This window comes from Physeter macrocephalus, chromosome 14 (assembly GCF_002837175.3).
Source record: "Physeter macrocephalus isolate SW-GA chromosome 14, ASM283717v5, whole genome shotgun sequence".
In the NCBI taxonomy this organism is placed as follows: domain Eukaryota; kingdom Metazoa; phylum Chordata; class Mammalia; order Artiodactyla; family Physeteridae; genus Physeter; species Physeter macrocephalus.
Genome location: NC_041227.1, coordinates 61,920,997 through 61,945,863, shown reverse-complemented (window position 1 = coordinate 61,945,863; position 24,867 = coordinate 61,920,997). Strand labels below are relative to the sequence as shown.

The 24,867-nt window shown below is 36.9% G+C and overlaps 1 protein-coding gene across 4 annotated transcripts in view; it reads right to left on the bottom strand.

Moving 5' to 3' along the window:
* The window catches only part of REXO5 (RNA exonuclease 5), a 44,990-nt gene that overhangs the window by 14,179 nt on the left and 5,944 nt on the right, over positions 1–24,867 (bottom strand). For all 4 annotated transcript variants that reach the window (XM_007119958.4, XM_028498516.2, XM_028498515.2 and 1 more), the window contains exons 4-13: positions 23,759–23,885; positions 22,575–22,671; positions 18,745–18,888; positions 16,320–16,408; positions 15,027–15,142; positions 13,631–13,769; positions 13,394–13,488; positions 12,332–12,434; positions 9,634–9,737; positions 8,751–8,871 (exon numbers count right to left, since the gene is read on the bottom strand). In XM_007119958.4, the coding sequence (XP_007120020.2) occupies positions 8,751–8,871; positions 9,634–9,737; positions 12,332–12,434; positions 13,394–13,488; positions 13,631–13,769; positions 15,027–15,142; positions 16,320–16,408; positions 18,745–18,888; positions 22,575–22,671; positions 23,759–23,885 (1,135 nt within the window). The remainder of the gene's footprint in view (positions 1–8,750; positions 8,872–9,633; positions 9,738–12,331; positions 12,435–13,393; positions 13,489–13,630; positions 13,770–15,026; positions 15,143–16,319; positions 16,409–18,744; positions 18,889–22,574; positions 22,672–23,758; positions 23,886–24,867) is intronic.

Genomic DNA, 24,867 nt, shown 5'->3' with positions numbered 1-24,867 from the left:
ACTACAACAAATGCTAAAGGAACTTCTCTAAGTGGGAAACACAAGAGAAGGAAAGGACCTACAAAAACAAACCCATGACAATTAAGAAAATGGTAACAGGAACATACATATTGATAACTGCCTTAAATGTGAATGGATTAAATGCTCCAAAAAAAGACACAGGCTCGCTGAATGGATACAAAAACAAGACCCATATATATGCTGTCTACAAGAGACCCACTTCAGACCTAAGGACACATACAGACTGAAAGTGAGGGGATGGAAAAAGATATTCCATGCAAATGGAAACAAAAGAAAGATGGAGTAGCAATATTCGCATCAGACAAAATAGACTTTAAAATAAAGAATGTTACAAGAGACAAGACACTACATAATAATCAAGGGATCAATCCAAGAAGAAGATATGACAATTATAAACATATATGCACCAAACATAGGAGCAACTCAATACATAAGGCAAATGCTAACAGCTATAAAAGAGGAAATCAACAGTAACACAGTAACAGTGGGGGACGTTAACACCTCACTTACACCAATGGACAGATTATTCAGACAGAAGATTAATAAGGAAACACAAGCTTTAAATGACACAATCGACAGATAGATTTAATTGATATTTATGGGACATTCCATCCAAAAACAGCAGATTAGAAATAAATTACAGGGAAAAAAACATAAAAAACACAAACATGTGGCGGCTAAACAATACGTTACTAAATAACCAAGAGATCACTGAAGAAATCAAAGGGGACATCAAAAAATACCTAGAAACAAATGACAACAAAAACACGACGATCCAAAACCTATGGGATGCAGCCCAAGCAGTTCTAAGAGGGAAGTTTATAGCAATACAAGCCTACCTCAAGAAACAAGAAAAATCTCAAATAAACAATCTAACCTTACACCTAAAGGAACTAGAGAAAGAAGAACAAACAAAACCCAAAGTTAAAACTAAAAGCTGGTTCTTTGAAAATATAAACAAAATTGATAAACCTTTAGCCAGACTCATCAAGAAAAAGAGGGAGAGGACTCAAATCAATAACATTAGAAAGGAAAAAGGAGAAGTTACAACGGACACCCCAGACATATGAAGCATCATAAGAGACTACTAAAAGCAACTCTATGCCAATAAATTGGACAACCTGGAAGAAATGGACAAATTCTTAGAAACGTGTAACCTTCCAAGACTGAACCAGGAAGAAATAGAAAAAATGAACAGACCAATCACAAGTAATGAAACTGAAACTGATTAAAAATCTTCCAACAGACAAAAGTCCAGACCAGATGGCTTCACAGGTGAATTCTATCAAATATTTAGAGAAGATCTATCCTTCTCAAACTCTTCCAAAGAAATGCAGAGGAAGGAACACTCCCAAACTCATTCTACAAGGCAAACCATCACCCTGATACCAAAACCAGACAAAGATACTACAAAAAAAGAAAATTACAGACCAATATCACTGATGAATATAGATGCAAAAATCCTCAACAAAATACTAGCAAACAGAATCCAACAACACATTAAAAGGATCATACACCATGATCAAGTGGGATTTATCCCAGGGATGCAAGGATTCTTCAATATACACAAATCAATCAATGTGATACACCATATAAACAAACTGAAGAATAAAAACCGTATGATCATCTCAATAGCAATCACAAGTAATGAAACTGAAACTGATTAAAAATCTTCCAACAGACAAAAGTCCAGACCAGATGGCTTCACAGGTGAATTCTATCAAATATTTAGAGAAGATCTATCCTTCTCAAACTCTTCCAAAGAAATGCAGAGGAAGGAACACTCCCAAACTCATTCTACAAGGCAAACCATCACCCTGATACCAAAACCAGACAAAGATACTACAAAAAAAGAAAATTACAGACCAATATCACTGATGAATATAGATGCAAAAATCCTCAACAAAATACTAGCAAACCGAATGCAACAACACATTAAAAGGATCACACACCATGCTCAAGTGGGATTTATCCCAGGGATGCAAGGATTCTTCAATATATGCAACTCAATCAATGTGATACACCATATTAACATATTGAAGAATAAAAACCATATGATCATCTCAATAGATGCAGAAAAAGCTTTTGACAAAATTCAACACCCATTTATTATAAAAACTCTTCAGAAAGTGGGCACAGAGGGAACCTACCTCAACATAATAAAGGTCATATACAACAAACCCACAACAAACATCATTCTCAATGGTGAAAAACTGAAAGCATTTCCTCTAAGATCAGAAACAAGACAAGGATGTCCACTCTTGCCACTATTATTCAGCATAGTTTTGGAAGTCCTAGCCACGGCAATCAGAGGAGAAAAAGAAATAAAAGGAACACAAATTGGAAAAGACGTAAAACTGTCACTGTTTCCAGATGACATGACACTCTACATAGATAATCCTAAAGATGCTACCAGAAAACTAGTAGAGCTAATCAATGAATTTAGTAAAGTTGCAGGATACAAAATTAATGTACAGAAATCTCTTGCATTTCTATACACTAACAACGAAAAATCAGAAAGAGAAATTAAGGAAACAATCTCATTCACCACTGCAACAAAAAGAATAAAATATCTTGGAATAAACCTACCTTGGGAGACAAAAGATCTGTATGCAGAAAACTATAAGACACTGATGAAAGAAATTAAAGATGATACCAACAGATGGAGAGATATACCATGTTCTTGCATTGGAAGAATCAATATTGTGAAAATGACTACACTACCCAAAGTCATCTACAGATTCAATGCAATCCCTATCAAATTACCAATGGCACTTTTTATGGAACCAGAACAAAAAAATCTTAAAATTTGTATGGAGACACAAAAGATCCCGAATAGCCAAAGCAGTCTTGAGGGGAAAAAAACGGAGCTGGAAGAATCAGACTCTGTGACTTCAGACTATACTACAAAGCTACAGTCATCAAGACAATATGGTAGTGGCACAAAAACAGAAATACAGGTCAATGGAACAGGACAGAAAGCTGAGAGATAAACCCATGCACCTATGGTGAACTAACCTATGGCAAAGGAGGCAAGGATATACAATGGAGAAAAGACAGTCTCTTCAATAAGTGGTGCTGGAAAAACTGGACAGCTACATGTAAAAGAATGAAATTAGAACACTTCCTAATACCATACACAAAAATAAACTCAAAATGGATTAAAGACCTACATGTAAGACCAGACACTATAAAACTCTTAGAGGAAAACATAGGTAGAACACTCTTTGACATAAATCACAGCAAGATCTTTTTTGATCCACCTCCTAGAGTAATGGAAATGAAAACAAAAATGAACAAATGGGACCTAATGAGACTTAAAAGCTTTTGCACAGCAAAGGAAACTAGAAACAGGATGAAAAGACAACCATCAGAATGGGAGAAAATATTTGCAAATGAATCAACGGACAAAGGACTAATCTCCAAAATATATAATTAGCTCATGCAGCTCAATATTAAAAAAACAAATAACTCAATCAAAAAGTGGGCAGAAGAACTAAATAGACACTTCTCCAAAGAAGACATACAGGTGGCCAAGAGGCACATGAAAAGCTGCTCAACACCACTATTAGAGAAATGCAAATCAAAACTACAATGAGGTTATCACCTCATACCGGTTAGAATGGGCATCATCAGAAAATCTACAAACAACAAATGCTGGAGAGGGTGTGGAGAAAAGGGAACCCTCTTGCACTGTTGGTGGGAATGTAAATTGATACAGCCACTATGGAGAACAGTATGGAGGTTCCTTAAAGAACTAAGAATAGAATTACCATATGACCCAGAAATCCCACTACTGGGCATATACCCAGAGAAAACCGTAGTTCAAAAAGACACACGCACCCCAGTGTTCACTGCAGCACTCTTTACAATAGCCAGGTCATGGAAGCAACCTAAATGCCCATCAACAGACGAGTGGATAAAGAAGATATGGTACATATATACAATGGAATATTACTCAGCCATAAGGAACGAAATTGGGTCATTTGTAGAGATGCAGATGGACCTAGAGACTGTCATACAGAGTGAAGTAAGTCTGAAAGAGAAAAACAAGTATCATATATTAATGCATATATGTCGAATCTAGAAAAATGGTACCGGTGAAGCAGTTTGCAAGGCAGAAATAGAGACACAGGTGTAGAGAGCAAACGTATGGACACCAAAGGGGAAAAGCAGGTGGTGGGGATGTGGTGGTGGGATGAATTGGGGGAGCTGGGGATTGACATATATACAGTAATATGTATAAAATAGGTAACATATAAGAACCTGCTGTATAAAAAAATAAATAAAATTCAAAAAAAGAGAAAAAAGAACCGAACAAATTCTGCAGCTGAAAAATACATTAAGTGAGTTGGAAAATTCACTAAAGGGGTTCAACATCAGACTTGATCAGGCAAACTTGAAAACAGATCTTTGAAATCATTAAGTTAAAGCAAAAAAAAGAATGAAGAAAAGGAAACAGAGTCTAAGAGTCTTTGGGACACACCATCTTTAGGACCAATTTACAAATTATAGGAGTCCCAGAAGAAGAGAGAAAGGAACAGAGAGCTTATTTGAAGAAATAATGGCTGAAAACCCTCCATATCTGAGGAAAGAAATGAACATACAAATTCAATAAGCTGAAAGAACTCCAAGAAAGATAAATCCAAAGAGACCCACACAAAGACACATTACAATCAAATTGTTAAAAGTCAAAATTAGAGAATCTTGGAAGCAGCAAGAGAAAAGCAAATCATCACATACAAGGAAGCTTTCATAAGATTATCAGTGGATTTCTTAACAGAAACCTTGCAGGCCAGAAGAGAGTGGCATGATATATTCAAAGTGATAAAATAAAAAAACCATCAATCAAAAAAAGAAAACAAAAACAAAAAACAACCATCAACCAAGAAAACTGTATCCAGCAAAATATGCTTCAAAAATGCAGGGGAAAAAAAAAGTTGAGAAAGTTTATTATTACTAGGCCTGCTCTTATAAGAAATGCTAAAGGGAGTCCTTCAAGATGAAAGGATACTAGACAACAACATGAAAAAGTTTTCCAGTTAAGGTAATATATGGACACATATAATAACCTGTATTAATGTAACTTTGGTTTATAAATTCACTTTTAATTCTTATTCAGAACTTAAATGACAAAAACATGAAAAAAATAACTATATGCCTATGTTAATGGGCATATAACATATAAAGATGCAATTTATGATATCAGTAACAAAGTTGAGGGGGTGGAGCTTATAGGAGTTCAGTTTTTGTATGCAATTAAACTGTTATCAGTTTAAAATGGAATGTTATAATTTTAAGATCTTTTATGTAACTGCAATGATAACTGCAAAGAAAACATCTATAGAACATACACAAAAGGAAATGAGAAGGGTATCAAAGCATGTCTCTACCAAAAAAAAAAAATCAAAACCCAAAGGAAGACAGTAGAAAGGAGACGAGGGACAAAAAGCTGTAAGACATACAGAAAACAACAAAATGGAAATAGTCCTTCCAATCTAGTGATTGCTTTAAACAGCAAAATGTCAGCAAACTGAATTCAACAGCACATTGAAAGTATTATACACCATGACCAAGTGAGATTTATTCCTGGAATGCAAGGACGGTTCAGTGTATGAAAACAATTCCATGTAATATACCACATTAACAGAATGAAAGACAAAACCACATGATCATTCAACTGATGCAGAAAAAGCATTTGACAAGATTCAAACTCTTTTGAGATAAAAATACTCAACAAACTAGAAAAAGAAGGCAACTACCCCAACATAATAAAGGCCATATATGAAAAGCCCACAGCTAACATCACACTCAAAGGTGAAAGACTGAAAACTTTCTCTACGATCAGGAACAAGGATGCCTGCTCCTGCCACTCTATTCAACAGTATTGAGAGTTTTAACCAGAGTAATTCGGTAAGAAAAGGAAACAAAAGCCGTCCAAATTGGAAAAGCTCTCTCTCTTCACAGAGGACATGTATAAAACCCTAACAATTCTACAAAAGCAATGTCAGGACTAATCAATGAGTTCAGCAAATTTGAAAGATTCAAAATCAACACACAAAAAATCAGTTGTGTTTCTACATACTCTAACAATGAACAATCAAAAAAGGAAATTAAGAAAAAAATCTCATGTACAATAGCATCAAAAAAGGATAAGATACTTAGGAATAAACCGAACCAAGGAGGTGAAACACGTCTATGCTAAAAACTACAAAACAATGCTGAAAGAAATTTTAAAAGACACAAATAAAAGGAAACATTCCATGTTCAGGGACTGGAACACACTATTGTTGTCAACAGTATACAAAGCAATCTATGGATTCAATTCAATCCCTATTAAAATCCTAATGTCATTTTTTGCAGAAAAAGAAGAAAATCATGCTAAAATTCATAAGGAATCTCAAAGGACTCTGAATAGCCAAAATAATCCAGAAAAAGAATGAAGTCAGATGACACAAACTTCTTGATTTCAAAACATATTAAAAACTACAGTAATCAAAACAGTGTGGTACTGGCATTAAGACAGACAGACTAATGGAACAAAAGAGAGTTCAGAAATAAAGCTGTGTATATATGGTCAAGTGATCTTTGACAAGGGTGCCAAGAACATTCAATGTGAAATGGATAGTTTCTTCAAAAAAATAAGACTGGATATCCATATGCAAAAATGGGAAGTTGGAACCTTATGTGCTGGTATGATTTCCAGGACACCTTGTTAAGGGAAAAAAGCCAACTGCAAAAGATTTTATTTATATAGTATGTTATCTTCTGTGTAAGAAAGAAAAAGAAATAAGAAAGTGTATATATATCTACTTTTCTTTACAAAAAATGGAACAAAGGAAGGATAAATGAGAAAACAACAATGTTATTTACTTACATGAGATAGGTGGAGGGTGGACTGGGTTAAATAGATATGAGAAGGAATGACACTTCTTTTAGTATACTTGTTTGTGTAGTTTTGCCTTTGGAAGCATGTTAATGTTCTATAGATCCAATAAATAAATCAACAAGGATGGAAGAGAGGAAAAAAAAACTAAAACAAAAAGCAAATTGAAATAAATGAACCCAACTGTATTCTAAATGCATAAGAGCTAATCTGAAGGGGAGGAAAAAAGGAATCCAAGTAACTTATAAAGGGAGATACAAAGATGAAATGAGGAAAAGCAATGAAGAATCCTGTGCAAGGGCTGAAATTAGAGGTACTGGTATAGACACTTGATTTCTTAAATATGTATTTGTGTGTACATACATATTTGCGTGTGTGTGTGTGTGTGTGTGTGTGTGTGCGCGCGCATATCCTATCTACATGCATATATTTCCTAACTCTGTCTGCTTTGAGGGGCTAGAAACAAAGACATCCCAGTAAAAATATGCACACCCAGCACCCAGATCTTGGTTTCTAATACCAAGATGAACGTGACTTTCTTATTGTGCCAGTAGGAAGAAAATGCTCAAAAAAAAATATGGGTGCATGTCACAAGGACAGAGAGGCCAGCCTGAAGGGGCTACTGCTTACCAAATCTGAGAAATGTGTAAACCAAAACAATTTAGTACAATTATAAATTATAAACCACTGAAATAAACAGGATCCATGAGTCCACACAGAATGAATGAATGAATGAACAAATAAGATAAAGGGAGGACTCTTGCTCATAGAATACTGAGTAACAACTAGTTAATATGGAGGAAATATATAGAGTTGGAAAACCATCATTGTACAATAAAAACTGGTTCACAGTAAAAACTGGTTCAGGTAAGAATCATCAGTTTTTGCTAAATATAAGAGGAGGTGGGGATTTTGATGAAAAGCAGGATATTTGCTGTTCTTAAAGTATATCCTCACATATTATTTATTCAAAGCAAGGGGAAAAAATAGTAACTCTACAGCAGAGAAACTAGCCAAAATCTTGTTAAGGTCATCAAAATAAACACAAGAGAGGGACTCTTGTTGTGGCATAACCTGAATCTAATCATGAGGAAACCCAAAATGAAATTACCAATGTCATGAGAGACAAAGAAAGATTGAGGAATGGTTCCAGACTAAAGGAAACTAAAAAATGAAATGTCATATAGACATAGGAAGAGAGAGCAAGAAAGTGTAAAAAGTGCAGGAGCAACCCAGCACACACACAAATAATAAAGAAAATGAGGCAGAGTATTAACAGAAGATGAATCTAGATAGAAGGTATACAGATATTCCACCATTCATGGAAGTTTCCTGTAAGTTTGAAATTATTTCCAAATAAAATGCTTAAAAAAATTACAGAGCCTCTGAACAAGATGACATAAGTTCATGCTTTGATGCATCCCTTCTGCTATACACATATAGCAATGATAGGGAAAATATATTAAAAAAAAAAAGATAGGTAAAATATATAAAAAAAAAAAAATATATATATATATAGGAGAACCAAAAAGATATAGTCAGGCTAAAAACCAAGATAAACATCTCCATGAACCAGAAAAAAGAATAGAAATTCAAAGTGGTGTGCAAGGCCAAAGCCACAGGCCTGCTAGAGTCTGGAAACAGACACTGGCAGCTGACAGTTCTGCTCCTATGGGGTAATTGAGACTAAAAGTGCTCCACACAAAATTTGAGGTAGAAGCCAGACTGGCTAATGGTAGCCAAGGTTGCTGATGAAAAAAAGCTTGATACTTGCATGGGTTGCAAAGGGTTACATTACCCTCTACTCTGAATGCAACCTTCAAAGAGATACTGGGTCGCTCACCTCTTTATTTGAAAGGCACTTAATAGTATGACAGTTTTTGGAAGAAGAAAGTTCAGTAGCATCTGCCTCCTGAGTCAAGAAAAGGAGCTTCTGGCCCATTGAGTCCAAGCATTCTAAAACACTGTAAAGAAGGAGAAGAGATCAAGGTAGGAACAACAGTTTTCCCTACTAACCCAAGAATTACTTCTCTATACTTGCACTGTCTAACCTGGTAGCCATTAGCAATGTGTGGTTATTTAAATTAAAATTAAATAAAATAAAAATTCAGTTCCTTAATTGCACTAGTCACATGTACTATAAGGTCCACATGTATGGACCTTATTGGACAGCACAGATATAGAACATTTCCACCATTACAGAAATCATATTGAACATTGTTGCTCTACATTTAGGGAGAGGAAGGATAAACAAAAAATATACTCAAAACTCTTTATCAAAATTTAGGCTAGATTCTAAGGATCTGATACATTTACTATGGTATGGAGACAAACCTCTTCTGAGTCTGTTTTTTGTTTGTTTTTTTCCCAATCTGGGCAATACATCAAGGCTATAGCCGACACTTCTAATCAAAATACTCACTAGTCTTATCATCTCCCCTAATGCCACTTAGTTCAATGTATTTCAATGTCTTACTTTTTTTTGTAAAGTGAGTTATTTTAAGACCAATCAACAGATTCAGAAAATCGGAAAAACAGATGCTATTTAGGGCAGTAGGTGGTATTTTTCCATCCATGGTTTTTCTAATGGAAGAATGTTACTCATATTATTGGTAAACATTTTCAATAGACTCAAAAGAGGAAAAAAATATTCCAGGTTTTGTTGTTAAATAAGAAACCAGATACTCCATTTGTCTTTGTGACTATTCAGAACTGAAAAATATTACCTTGTGTTTAGCTGCTGAACTACTTCTGCTGTATTTCTCGGCTCTAGGCCTGCTGCTTCTAGTTCTTGGTGACTAGCTAGTGCCTCCAGATTTAGTTCTGCAATCTGAAGGAAAATAAAGTGGTAAAATCATTTAATATCTTGCAAAGTATTTGAGGCTAAAAAAAAAAAAAGAAACCCACCAAACAAAAAAACACCCAAACCCCCCAAAAATCCAAGAAAAACCCACTCAAGTGGTGTTCTCTGTTTCTGTAGACAGTGACTTTGCTGTTGTTGCCACAGTCCCAGGCTGGGTTCAATAGTTACCAGATGGTTTCTGGCTGCTTAGCCAAGAATGGCAATATGTTACCAGCGGCTGATGTTGTGACATGAATATGGGAAAGGGCCAAGTAGGGCTAAGTAAAAAGCAATGTCAATTTTGGCTCATCATTCATTCCAAAGTCACTTAAAACTTACTTCTCTGCAAACATGCAACTTTTGGAAATTATAAAAGAATGGCTTTCATGGCAATATGAAAAAAAGACTTTATTGGATTAACACAAAATCATGAAAAGTATTCTAGTTTATTCTCTTTCCATAAAGTGGGAGCCCACTTGGGAGTTCTGATGTGTAGAGATACAGACTTTTTACTTAGAATCATTTTAGATTTGCAGAAAAACTACAAAGACAGTACAGAGTTCCCACATATATCCAACTGCCATTTTCAACTATTATTACTATCTTAGATTAGTATGGTGTATTTGACACAATTAATGAACCACTATTGATATGTTATTTTTTTTCCTTTTAAAATTTTTTATTGGAGTATAGTTGATTTACAATGTTGTGTTAGTTTCTGCTGTACAGCAAAGCGAATCAGTTATACATATATCCACTCTTTTTTAGATTCTTTTCTGGTATCTTATTATTAACTAAAGTCCATCCTTAATTCAGATTTCCTGAGATTTTACTGAAGTGAGATGCCAATTTTTCCTGGAAATCAAGTGGCAGCATAATAGAATGCAACTGTTCTCAAAGTGTGACTTGAGAACTCCTAGGGGTTCCAGAGACCCTTTCAGGGGGCAGTTTACAAGGTCCTGTCTTCTCCAAATATATAACACAACAGATTGGACGTAAAAGCAGATATGAGAGAGTCACTAGTCTCCTTAATAGGAGCTTAATAGCTAGACATTAAAGAGATTTACAAAATATGTAAAACAATGATGCTCTTCCCATTAATTTTTTTGAAAATGCTTTTTTCCATAAAAATACATTTTTATGTTAACATGTAATGATTTTTAAAAATATTTTCAACAAATTAGTAAATATAGTTTTTCTCATATGTAATTTCTAATGTGGTAAATGTTGATAGATATGACCCACAAAAACAAAAGCTCTTAGAGGATAAATGGGTCCTGAGACCAAGTTTTTAGAACCTCAGTGCAGTGGTTTAGAGCAGGGGTTGGCATATTACAGTCATTGGATCAAGTCCAGCCCAATGTCAGTTTTTTGTTAATAAAGTTTTACTGGCACACAGCTGTGTCCTTTTACTGACATACTGTTATAGCTGCTTTTGCACTACCAACAGCAAGTTGAGTAGCTGTGATAGAGACAGTATGGTCTGTAGAGCCTAAAATATTTACTACTTGGCCTTTACAGAAGAGGTTTGCTAATTCCTCATGTACAGCAAAGACAGGCTTTAGAATCTGACAGACCCTGGTTTGAATCCTGGTTCTGCCTTTAACTGTAGGACCCTCAATAAGTTACTAACCTTTCAAAACCTCTTAACGATCATAAGTATAATAATATCAATAGTTAACTTATAGGGTTGCTATAAGGATAAGATAATGTACATAAAGCATTTTAGAATAGTACACTTCGTAAGATCTCAGTGAATGTTGGCCATTATTCACATGCCGCATAAGATATTTTACAATGTCTTTCTATCACCATGACACAAAATACTATTCTGGCTTTTTATTATTCTATATGGACTACTATTTATTTCATAATGGGGTCATGTTAGAAAATATCACACAATGGGACAATCTAATAGGTTAGAATGTGTTATAACACAGTCTGTCAGAAACTACATCCTCTTCAATGCCTCCTTTATGTGCTGTTCTAATCCAGGCCCACTGAACTGCTTTTGAAACAATGATATGCTACTCACACCCCAAGAGAGCAAAAATCTATCTAGATTTTTATAATTATCACAATTATTAGCATCAGCTACAATGAATTAAAAGTGGCATGCGGGATCTTTAGTTCCCCAACCAGGGATCAAACCCGTGTGCCCTGCAGTGGAAATACAAAGTCTTCACCGCCAGACCACCATGGAAGTCCCTCAGCTACAATGATTAACATGGTGCTTAATATATTCATGGCACTGTGCTAAGAGCTTTATACTATGTAATATCTCATTTACCCTCACCAATATCCCAGAGAAGTGTGCTCCCATTTTATAGATCTAGAAACTAAAGTTGCTCAGAGAAATTGCCCTAGATATCATATAGCCAGACCTATTTAAAAACAAGGAAGTCCAACTTCAGAGACTACACATTTAACCACTAAATGATGCTAGTGATACAGGTCTTAATTTCAAATACATGTTCACCTTGAATTACACTGCCATTTTTGTAAAGAAAGGTAACAGCAGGATATGGTGGTCTGTGACTCTGTTCTAGTCTCATAATTTTAAGGAAAGCAAAGGTACTAACCTTCTTTGGGCCATATTTGAGGAAATACTGAGCCAATTCAAGGGTTGTTCTAGCATCTTCTGTGGCATCATGACCAAACCTATCTGGACACTGTATATCCTTCCTGGAAAGTCAAGGTAAAACTGACATACCTGGGAGCATTTTTAATGATAGATTCTTTCATCCCAAATATTCTGGCTACATGTAGAATTTCAGCATTCTAGTAATTAGATTTGAGTCACAACAATCAAGATTCCTTTATTACTTAGTGCCAGGACCTGAGAGGTACTAAGGGTACAGAATGATCAGGAATGGCTTTGTTTACAGCAAGCATATCATCAAAGGCTACTCAATAAAAAGTCTCTGGTCCACTCCCCAGCCAACCCCTTGTCTCATTTTTTTGGACGTAGCTGTTGTTTTAAAGTTACCCTCCAGAAATTTTCTATTATATACAAGTGTCTATTATATACTTAAAAATCCTTTGTTTTTTAAAATCTTAAAAAATACATGTTTATGTCTATAGATATATCTAAATCTAATCTACATCAATCAATATCTCAGTATCTACACATCTTGTTCTGCATCTCCATTTTATTCTCAGTAGCATCTTAGACGTCCCCTTATTAGCACATAAAGATCTATCATATTCAGTAACAAAGTATTAGTCACGCAGATAACCATAATTTATTTAACTAGTCCTGTAGAATATCTGAATTCTTTTGGGCTATTTTAAATCATACTATAATGAATATCTTTGTACAATATGTGTTTGTACATAATAGGATACATTCAAAATAGGAACATTATGTTTCGAAATTTTGGGTAACTTTTCTGCCTCTTCTCTGTCCAGTTCTATCAATCAACCTTCACCTATGAATGCAACTCCTTTTTGTATTCCCACAGTTTTTTCATTTCTGAGTCATACTTCTCTCTGAAGTTAGGATCTCAGCATTCATAATAATGTTTACAAACTAAGAGGGAAAGGAGAGAGGCTGAACGTTGCAATATGCATTAAATAAGATACAATATTCTAACTTATGTGCAGTCTATCAGGACAATATTATAATATGCAAACAAACCTACCCCAAAATAACTTTGGCTAAGAACTTGAGCTTAAATCTTCTGCCCTGCTCTCTGACATAAAGCAATGATGTATCAATAACATACGGATGTATCATCTGAGAAGGAAAGAGAATAGAATGAGTAGCATCCTATGCTAAAGGAAAAAACAGGTGGGTTGGGGGACAGAAGGCTTTAGATCTGAGATTAATGAAACAGGCACATATGCTAGAAAAACTAAGTCCTAAATCAGATACTCACTTTCAGTGCTCTGAGATCTAAGTCTAAGGAGTGGCCCACTAACACAGCGTTGGGAGGAAGCAGTGCTTTTAACTGTCTCTGTACATCTTTGAGTTTGGTTGTCACTGGGTTAAGAATCTTCTTTGTGATTCCTGAGAAACTTTCCATAAAAAAAGAGAAATGGACAGACCAGGATATTAATAAGCTTTCCTCCCCGGAAAGTCATTTCAAAAAGAATATTTTAAAAAATTAATAAAAAATTAATAAATGCTCAGTGTAACAAGGTTGAAAATCAAGTAACAAAGAAGTTAAAAACTGCCCATAATCCTACCACCCAGAGATCATTTTTTACACTTTAGGTAAATATTCTATCATATTTTTTGATACATATATATTCATGTATATGTTTCATTTTTATAAAAATGTAATCATGGGAATTCCCTGGCGGTCCAGTGGTTAGGACTCCATGCTTTCACTGCCATGGGCCTGGGTTCAATCCCTGGTCAGGAAACTAAGATCCTGCAAGCCACATGGTACGGCCCCAAAAAAAGCAATAATAATGCCTATGCTACTTTATAATATGATCATAACATGTGCTATATATCATGAACAAGTTTTCACATCAATAAATCTATTTCAGTACATCCTTTTAAATGGTTAGAGTACTCCACAGATAAATATAACATTCTAACCAACCCCCTACTTTCATTCATAGTCCCATATTTCTGCAATACTATGACAAATACCCTTATACATACATCTTTGTCACATGATTGTTCCCTAAAGATATTGTCTAATTGTCATGTCTGCCAACAGCAGAGTCTTTATCACCATCACAGCCTCTCTGTGCCTAAGTGAGCATGAATTGATAGGTGCAACTACAATGGGCAGCAACGGTAATGTTTCACTGGCTTTTCTTTGCCTAATCACTGTAGGGTGTACATTCTGAAATTACTTGCTAATCTTTGGAAAGACAGGAAAATTTTTGAGCTTCAAATTTCTGTTGTGGAAACACTTAGTTTTGTTTTGGTTTCTGAGGTCAAGGCAGATTAAGCTCTAAAATCATTTGACTGCCAGAAGAAGATTTGCAGATTTTTCAGAAGGGGTCTCATCAGAGAGCAAAGCTGTTTGGCAGTTGCTAGATAATGATTACAACTGTCAGATTCTATGACAAGGAAGATAATATTCTGGTGACTTAGGTCACAGGAAGATTAGAGAGCAAGAAAGGTAAGAGCATTATACACCGACATTGTGCAATTTCAGTATTAAAATTTCTGGTTGTGGCACCCCAGCCTTTTCTTTGATAATAAATAAGTAGATAATACCTAACTAAACAGAAGCTACAGGCTATTCCTGTTAAGTCTCATTCCACTCTAGTCTGACAGCTATAGAGAGCTGGAGGCAGGGTGAAAAATACCTGGTGAGGTAGTCCACAATCTTGTTGTCAGGTTTAACAAGTTCATCCATAACACAGAAGCCTCCTTCAGCAACCAATGAGATGCGTGTTAGTTCTCGCCCCTTGGATGTCAGGCACTGAAAGACCAGGATGTAGATAGGCTGCTAAACTGTGGAAACTCTTGCTTCCTCTCATTATTCAAGACTACATCAACTGCCATCTACTCTAATCTACTCTGCGACAATGGCACAGCCTTTTGCTGACTAGAGAATCCAATATGAATGAAAGCTAAGCAGGCTGTTGAACATTACACTTAAAGTAACCAACACAGGGGCTTCCCTGGTGGCGCAGTGGTTGAGAGTCCGCCTGCCGATGCAGGGGACGCGGGTTCGTACCCCGGTCTGGGAAGATCCCACATGCCGCAGAGCGGCTGGGCCCGTAAGCCATGGCCACTGAGCCTGCGCGTCCGGTGACTGTGCTTCGCAATGGGAGAGGCCACAACAGTGAGAGGCCCGCGTACCACAAAAAAAAAAAAAAAAAAAAAAAAGTAACCAACACAGTACAATTTCTCTGGGAAGGATGTGCCCCAGAGGGACAGAAATAATAACATCAATTATAATTGTACTATTTACTGTGTACTACAACCCAGTATTATGCTAAGTACCACAAAAAATAATTTTTATTAGCGCACTCTATTATCTAATGCAATACTAAGCATTTTATATACCACCTCATAATAACCCCATGAAGTAGCCTCTAATATTATCCCTGCTTCACAGAGGGAGAATTAGGGAATTTGTCCAAGGTGACAGGCAAGGCCAGGATACACACCCTGATACGACAGACTCCAAATCCTTAGCTCTTAGCCACTCTGTTCAGTGTTGAGAAACTTACTTGAGTACTAAGTGAGGGCGGATACACTGCCTCTGAAAGGAGACTTACTAATTAGACAAAGTAAAACACAAGGGGAGCTTAAGCAGGAAAATCCTACTTCTGATCTTAAATGTGTAAAACTAAGCCAAACCAACGGTAATTCGGGCAAAGTCTTCAAGGCAATAACAACAAAACACTTGTTCAAAAGACAGAAGCAATCGACTTCTAGTAATATTCAAAAATTAGATTAAATATATCAACTAGTTAGAAAACTTATGTGATATTTATTTCTCATCCTGGAGCAAAGATCCAATTTTTCTAAAATGTGATTAAATGGGTCTACTTTCAGTTATTTAAACTGATTACTAGAACTGAACGCACTCAAGAAAACTAGACCCTAGTTTGCAACACTCTAGCTGAAAAATCAAAAGTAGTACTTACCATTTCACAGTCAAGCCCAAAGAGAGGACTGTTGTCAGTTATAGAACCACAACATTTCGTAGGCACAAAGTTTTCACAGTCAGGAAAACCTAGGAGGAAAAGGAGTAAAATATTTGCCTTTAGAACTAGAACTGGTAAAAATTACTCCTATATTTATCCAGGGGAAACTGAGATACCACATTTGTGGGGCACCTTCTCTATGTTAGACACTTGAAATATAAAATTAAATAACAGACAATTTCTGTGCTTAATTTTTTCTCCATCTACTCATTTTTACATTTTGGGAGAATAATGTAGGCTGCTGTTATTGGAGATACTAGGGCCTAGACTTCCTTGCAGTTACCAAGTAACAATTTTTTTCCTCCTTATTAGAAATTATAATTAAATTGTGGCTAAATCCAAAGTCACTGGACCTTTCCCATGTAGGCACTAAGGAAGGATGAATAAAGTATGCAAATGACTGCATGTGGCATCTTTCTTTCCTAAATAAAACAAGAAAAAGTAGGAATGAGATTCCATCATAGCAGAGATTTAAAAGGATTTCATGGTAGGCAGAATATTTAACATTCACCATATGTATGCACTCTTGTACTCAACTCTACCCTTAAAATTTCTCCAAGATCTCTCTTTAGAAACGTGCCTCATTTTCTGGAATCATAGCCTGAAAATTCCCTACAGAGGCTCAGATATAGGCTTAGGGTACCCCTTCCACTGTGTACTCTAAGTCAATAACCAGGCACATTCAGCTCAGAGGCCCAAAAGTGTCTGAATCATTGAAGATTCCTACCTTCAGACAGAGGCTGAAACAGTAAAGGTAATACCTAGATCTTATTTGACAAGAAACTAAGGGGAGTATGAAAAGCTTTGACCAGTTTCTATGTCACAGTACCCTGAAATTTCCAACTGATTACAATTAAAAGAATCAAAATACAGTCTAGACCAGAAAGGAGTACCCCCAAATCCTGGAGACATTATACTTGCTGCCCTCCTTATCTATATTATTAGTACCAATAATAACAAAGAATAACTTTTTTAAAGCACTATGTGCCCCATGCTAAGCTCATTTTGTACATTAACTCAATTAATCCTCATGGCAATACTATGATATATGAACTATTAACTCCCCAAAGACAGCCCAATTAAGAAACGGACAAAGGATCTGAAAAAATATACAAATGGCCAATAAGCATATAAAAAGATGCTCAATATCATCAGCCATCAGAGAAATGCAAACCAAAATCACAATGAGATACTACTTCACACACACTAGGATGGGTATAATCAAAAAGGCAGAGCATAGCAAGTGTTGGTAAGGATGTGCAGAAACTGGAACCCTTATACATTGCTGGAGGGAATGTAAAATGGTGCAGCTGCTTTGTAAGACAGTCTGATAGTTCCTTAAAGGTTGAACATAGAGTTACCATAGGATCTAGCAGTTCTACTCCTAGGTATATACTCAAGAAAAATGAAAACATATTCCACACAAAAACTTGTATCTGAATATTCAAAGTAGCATTATTCATAACAGCCCCAAAGTGGAAACAACCCAAATGTCATCAACTGATGACTGGATAAATAAAATGTATAACCATACATGGAATATCATTAGAATGAAAATAAATGAAGTAATGATACATGCTACAACATGGATGACCCTTGAAAATTTGATGCTAAGTGAAAGAAGCCAGTTACAAAAGACCACATATTGTATGATTCCATTTATATTCACAATAGGTAAATCTATTAACAGAAAGTAATTAGTAGTTGCCTAGGGCTAAAGGGCACTGGGAGGAAACTATAGTACAGGGTTTCTTTTGGGGTGATGAACATGTTCTAAATTGATTGTGGTGATGGTTGAAAAACTCTGTAAACATACTAGAAACTGCTGAAATTGTATAATTTGAATGGGTGAACTGTATGGTAGGTTAATCATAACTCAGTAGGGCTTTTTTTTTTTTTTTAAGGAATTTTAACATGACTGCTGTGATTAAGAGGTAATAAATAAAAGAATTTTTATTAAATTCTTGCTACATAACGGACCAAGGCTCTGAGCCTAGACTTGTCCTATTTATTAAAGAAAATGGGGGTGGGATGGGTGGGAGGAGGATTAGAAGTACCAGAGAAGTGTTAAAGTTTTAAAGACATACTGACTTTTTTTCAATATACCAAGGAATGAAAGAAAAATGAAAAAGGAATAATTTTCCCACAATATTTAAGGTCATGTTCACGTACTACCTAAAATCAATAATGGTACACATCCTACACTTTAGGAAACATTGCACTGAAAGTATTTCCTCTTTAGTAGAAGATGGAATGAATCACTTGGAAAGCAGCCCATAAAAATGAACTTTCAACAGTAACATTTTTAAATAAACTGATAGATATTCTTCCATTGTTACCAACATCAGGTTAAATCTAAACCAACCTTGTAACGGAAAGTGATATATTTTCATTTCCTCCTTTGTAAGAAGGCATCTGGTCAAGCTTACTTTCTTAGAGCCATACTTTTGAATGATGGGGTCATTCTGCAGGATGATGCTGACTTCTGAGCTGGAAGAAGGTAAAGACCCTGAAACAAGGACAATCGTACATATGTTAGAATCTGTGTTTAAGAGGCCTCAGAGGACATGTCCTTTTAATGTTGTATAGGGTAAGCATGATGAAGATCAAAAGATTTTTAAGACCCAGCCCCAACTTTAAAGGAGCTTGCACTCTCATATACTTATAAAGAACACAAAGAGAAAATAAGTCTCAAATGGGTTATAATAATGAAAGCTATAAAAGGGAAAGGGAGAATATACTGGCTGAGATGGTTAGAGATGGTTCAAGAGAAGATTAGCTGAGTCTTAAAGAAAAGGCAGAATTCAGATATTTGGTGTATTAGACCAGTCCGTTCGTTACAGTGTCTGCCACTCCTAATAGCCCATTCTAGCTAAATCTACTGCACCCCTAACCACTTGCTCAAGCACCAGCAGGGGTGCTGGTTCTTTACGCAGGGCTGGTTACTGATTGGATTAAGAGTGGGGACTTGGCTAAAGAGGGAGCCATCTATAAACTGACCAGTGACTTGATATTCCTTGTCAAGCATGCTCAAAAGGGACAAGGGTAATTAGCTAAGCTGATCAGATTGCTTGCTTCCAGAACTGAACTAGGAAATAAAGAGAACACACCAGTTAGAACAGAAAACAAAGAAGCTAAGATGCCATGAAAGGGATGGAGAACAGCTCTTCACCAGAGGCACTTAGATACTTGATGACTTTCTAGTCCACATGCATCCTTCAAATAATACCCTCTCACTTAAGGTGGCCTCAATGAGTGCCTGGTCCTTGCAACCAAAAGAGCCAAAGAATCAGAAGTAAGGAAAGAGGGCATCCCAGGTAAGACAGAAGTGTGCAAAGCGAACTTGGTATGGTAGTGACTAGACCAGTCGGGGAGAAAAAAAGGTCTTTGTAGAAGAGCAGTATAAGAAACAAGGTTGAAAGAGGAGGATAAAAGTGAATTGTAGACCACTGCGAATGCCAGGCTCAAGAGTTTGAACTTTAGTCCATCATTCCATATATAAGGTGGAGCAACAGAAAGTTCCTGAGAAGGGAAGTGGCATAACCAAACAGTACTTTAAGAAAGATCAACCTCAAAGATATGTGGAAAATGAAGTAGAGAGAGAAATGAGAAATGACTTTGCAATAATTCTGGCAAAAAAAAAAAAAAAAAAAAAAAAAAAAAAAAAGAGTCTGGATTAAGATGATGGAGGGAGGAAAAAGGTTATAAGAAAGAAACATTACACAAGAAAAACTGGTAGAGGGACTTCCCTGTTGGCTCCCAATGCAGGGGGCACGGGTTAAGACTGCACTCCCAATGTAGGGGGCCTGAGTTCAATCCCTGGTCAGGGAACTAGATCTCACATGCATGCCTCAACTAAGAGTTCTCATGCCACAGCTAAGGAGCTCTCAAGCCGCAACTAAAGGAGTCTGCCTGCCACAACTAAGGAGCCCACAAACCGCAACTAAGACCCAGTGCAAACAAATAAATAAATATTTTTTTAAAAAAGGAAAAACTGGGACTTCCCTCGTGGCACAGTGGTTGAGAGTCCACCTGCCGATGCAGGGGACACAGGTTCGTGCCCCGGTCCGGGAAGATCCCACATGCCGCGGAGCGGCTGGGCCCGTGAGCCATGGCCGCTGAGCCTGTGCATCCGGAGCCTGTTCTCCGCAACGGGAGAGGCCACAGCAGTGAGAGGCCCGTGTACCTCAAAAAAACAAACGAACAAAAAAAAACAAACAAACAAAAAAAAGGAAAAACTGGTAGAGCATAGTGACAGAGTAATTCAGTTCAGTCAACAATATATTTACTGAGTACTTATTACATGCCTGGCATTGCTCTAGCCAGTAGATTCCCCAATGAACAAAATTAACAAAATTATCTTAAATTCTAGGTGAACTTAAATTCTAGTTGGGAAGATGGACAATAAACAAACAAGTACATAATATAGCAGGTGAGGATAAGGACTAGGGAGAAAAGTAAAGGAGAAAAAGGAGGAAAGGGAGTGCTGGGGCAGGAAAAGGGTTAATGTCATATATTTTATAATCAGGGAAGGTCTCTCTGATAAAGTAACATTTGAATAGATTCTTAATAGCAAAGGGAATGAACCATGAAGATTGGGTATGGGGAGCCAAAAGAAAAGTAATTCTAAAATTCAATACTGGTGGCTTAGAGAAAAACAGTACCAACAGAAAAGGGGATTTGAAGTTGGGAGTCTGTTATTTAGGAATGAGAAAAATGCTTTTTTTTTTTTTTGGTACACGAGGCTCTCACTGTTGTGGCCTCTCCCGTTGCGGAGCACAGGCTCCGGACGCACAGGCTCAGCGGCCGTGGCTCACGGGCCCAGCCGCTCTGCGGCATGTGGGATCTTCCCGGACCGGGGCACAAACCCGTGTCCCCTGCGTCGGCAGGCGGACTCTCAACCACTGCGCCACCAGGGAAGCCCGAGAAAAATGCTTTTATATATGCTATGACTGAGGGTACAGTGGAGTATCCAGGTAGCAACATCCAGCAGGCAGTTGAAAATGCAGGCCTGGAGTTTGGGATATCAAACCTAAAGACAGAGGAGTTATCCACAGAAGAGTGATGGATAAACTGGGGAAGAACAGATGAATATTTCAAAAGAGAACTGAAGAAAGATCAAAGTGTATGGACTATATCTTGGGGACTTCGATATTTATTTAGGTTGCGAAAATGAAGCAAAATCCTTAGGAGGACAGAGAAGTAGCTATAACCCTCTAGCTCCTCAATGCTTACAGGATAAAATCCAGAGTCCTTAGCATGGCATTTACAGCCTGCAAGACAAAGCTTTAACCTACCTCTAAGCCTCATCTCTCACCACTACCCGCCCTCTTATTCCATCTCCTCCCCCTAATCATCCGCAACAATCTATATTCTTCAGACACATCAATTTCTTTTTTCTGATTACATCCTTTCTTTTACAACTCAATGTCTTTACCTGAGTTTTGAATCTCATAATGACTACTCTGTTATTCACTCAAAGATGTTTAAAATACAGTGGAGGTCAAATTAAACAAAGCTGCAGGTCCGATATGGACATCTATTAGAAGGAAAGGGGAACAATGGAAAGGTAGGAAGTTAGATGCTTTTGAGACAGAAGATAACAGGAAACACAGTCATGGAGGATATGGAAAGGAATCACTAGTTATTCCTCACCACTTTTTCCTGTCCCCTCAGTGCAACTATTCAATAATTTAATTATTTCTGAATAAACATACAAAAAGCATTATTGAACAATACTTATCTTACTATGTGCAATGAACTATTGAGGTCTATTCCATCACTCACCTCCTCTCCTCCCAAAAGAGAAGGTCAGCTATAACTTGCTAACAAGACACAATCCAGTTTGAAAAACACTGCTATCATGGATATTTATACTTTAGCTGGCCAGCATCCAAATCTGCCTATTCCCCACTGTGAGTAGTATTAGTGACTATCCCCTACATTAGTCAAAGGCAAGATCTTCCTTCCCATGTGTACACTTGTGGGTACAAAGACCCAGTGACAGTTTGAGTCCAGTGTCAGTGATATCCAGGGAGCAGACTTAGCTATCTAACCTAACCAAATGATTTCTGAGGCATGAACCCTGGTTATGTTTCCTGCTATCTAATCCCCCTTGGTACGTACCCATTTTTTCCTTAAAACACACACACACACACAAAATTGCTTTTCTGCTTAAGTTACTTATAGTCATACCTTCCATTCCTTTAGGCAGATCCCCAATTATTTGTTTCTTTTGCAGCCCAATGATATCAGCTAGGAAATCAGATGATGGGGGAGACAAGCAGAACTTCTGAAAATACATAATAGGTTTTTACAAAAATGCTTGAAAACAGTTAAAATACTGTCAAACCTAGACTTTTATTGTCAGCTCAGTGCTATGAAAGATCTGGACCTTAATTGTTTGCATTGTAAAATGAGGACTGTTTCCTTAAATTGTAAAAGTGACTAAATAAGTGAAGCCACATTTATCCTACCCCAGAAGTTTTCTTTGCTTCTCTAATTACACGCTATACAAAAGAAACAAACATTACAAAAATGTATAACTTAGAAAAGCAAAGTTCCTTATATTTTTCAAAGCACTTTCATATCTATTACTTTAGTGGATAACATGCCAGGTGGATGACACAGAAAAGCAATGAGATTGAGAGTTCAAGTCTCAGGCTCACCTGGGCTTCAATTCCAGCTGTAAATTCCACTTACTAGCTGTAACTTGGGTGCGTTACTTAGTTTCCTTATGTATAAAATGGGAATAAGAAAGTATCTCTTGTAGGACTATTGTAAGAATTAAAGATGATGCATACAGTATGATTAATATAGGGCCTAGCACATAGGTAGTGTTCAATAAATGAAAGCAAAAAAGAAAATGGAGACCCAAGGGGGTTAGGTTAGGGCTCACCAATTCAAATGCTCTCGGGGTAAATGGATGAAACAGTCTGATAAAGAATGGAGGAGGCTACAGTAAAATGGAGAGCACATGCCCTTTCTAAAGACAGTTGCTATTCAGCTCCAGATACTGTTTTAAGGGAACCTAATCTTGTGATGTTGTCAAGAGAGGCCAAAAAATATAGATTTTATGTAAATTTTACAATTTTTGAAAACGCCAAAGCCCAAATAAAATGTGACAATATCAACTACAATCTGGGAACTAGACTGCAATCTGGGATTAAGGGTTTTGCCTAGATTACCAAAGAAAAAAATCAGAGATAAATCTAATTTCAACAATCAAATCTCAGGTAACAAGCATAATCTTTTTAGCTTTCTACAACTTCTATTGCTTATTCAATCAGGTTGCCAAGGAGCACAATTCGAGACATGTGCACTAATCTCTGAGTGTGAGGACCTGACTCAGGTCCGAATACAAAGTTTTCTTAACTTACGTGTCTGAATGTCTTTCGGAGAGACCCAAACTCCAAATAGAACCTGTAAAAGTGTAGCTGACTCATTCCCTGCAGTATAAAAACCACCACGTTGTTCAGGTGGTTTTGGTGAAAAAGCTGGCACCAGCTGTTGAAAAATCAAACCAACAAAGCTAAGACTGATACCGTCAAATCAGTTACAGACATACAGAAGGGAAGTGTGAAAAAAGCACTGAGCAACAGATATTGGAGTTTATCATCATTCACTGACTGCCTGGAAATGGAGAACAGCTATTACTGCACAGAATTCAAATAAAATCTCGAGATAATTATCTATTCCATTCAAATCAAGTATAATACCAAGTGAAACACAATGCATTCAAATCCAAAATCCTATTAAGATTTGTTTTAAATTGGAACTAATTAAGCTCAGTTTACAAACGCATATCTTCAAGATCCCAATCTGCTCTACAGTCCTTCTTAAGCCAGTAACATGACCGGCTTCCAGAATGCCAGTTCAGATAAAGTGACAGAGCAATGATAGTATCTGTTAAGGCAGAAGCGGGTTTTTGAGGTATGTAGCCACTCCACCCCCAGACGGAAGTGTAGATATGAAAATCTCTCTACTGTGTATTGGTACATACAGAAATGCAATTTTCATTAGACATTTAATAATGGCATTGAGGATATCAGAATAGTAAAATTCTCTTTGCCCTTGATTTGTAAAAGAAGAAAAAAGATTGGGATTCTTAATACATGATCATGTTACTTCAATCAGGTCTCCACTGGAGGTTATAAACCAAAATACCTATAGCAGCCAGACAGATACTGTAAATAAGGGAAGCAGACCAGGTGGAACACTGAAGTGTACATCTATAACAGGAGGCCACTATTCAGCTTCAACAAATTGTTGCCATAGGGACAGTTGCCAGAGTTTTTCGAAGAAGTAAAAAATATGGATATAGGGGGCTTCCCTGGTGGCGCAGTGGTTGCGCGTCCGCCTGCCGATGCAGGGGAACCGAGCTCGCGCCCCGGTCTGGGAGGATCCCATGTGCCGCGGAGCGGCTGGGCCCGTGAGCCATGGCCGCTGAGCCTGCGCGTCCGGAGCCTGTGCTCCGCAATGGGAGAGG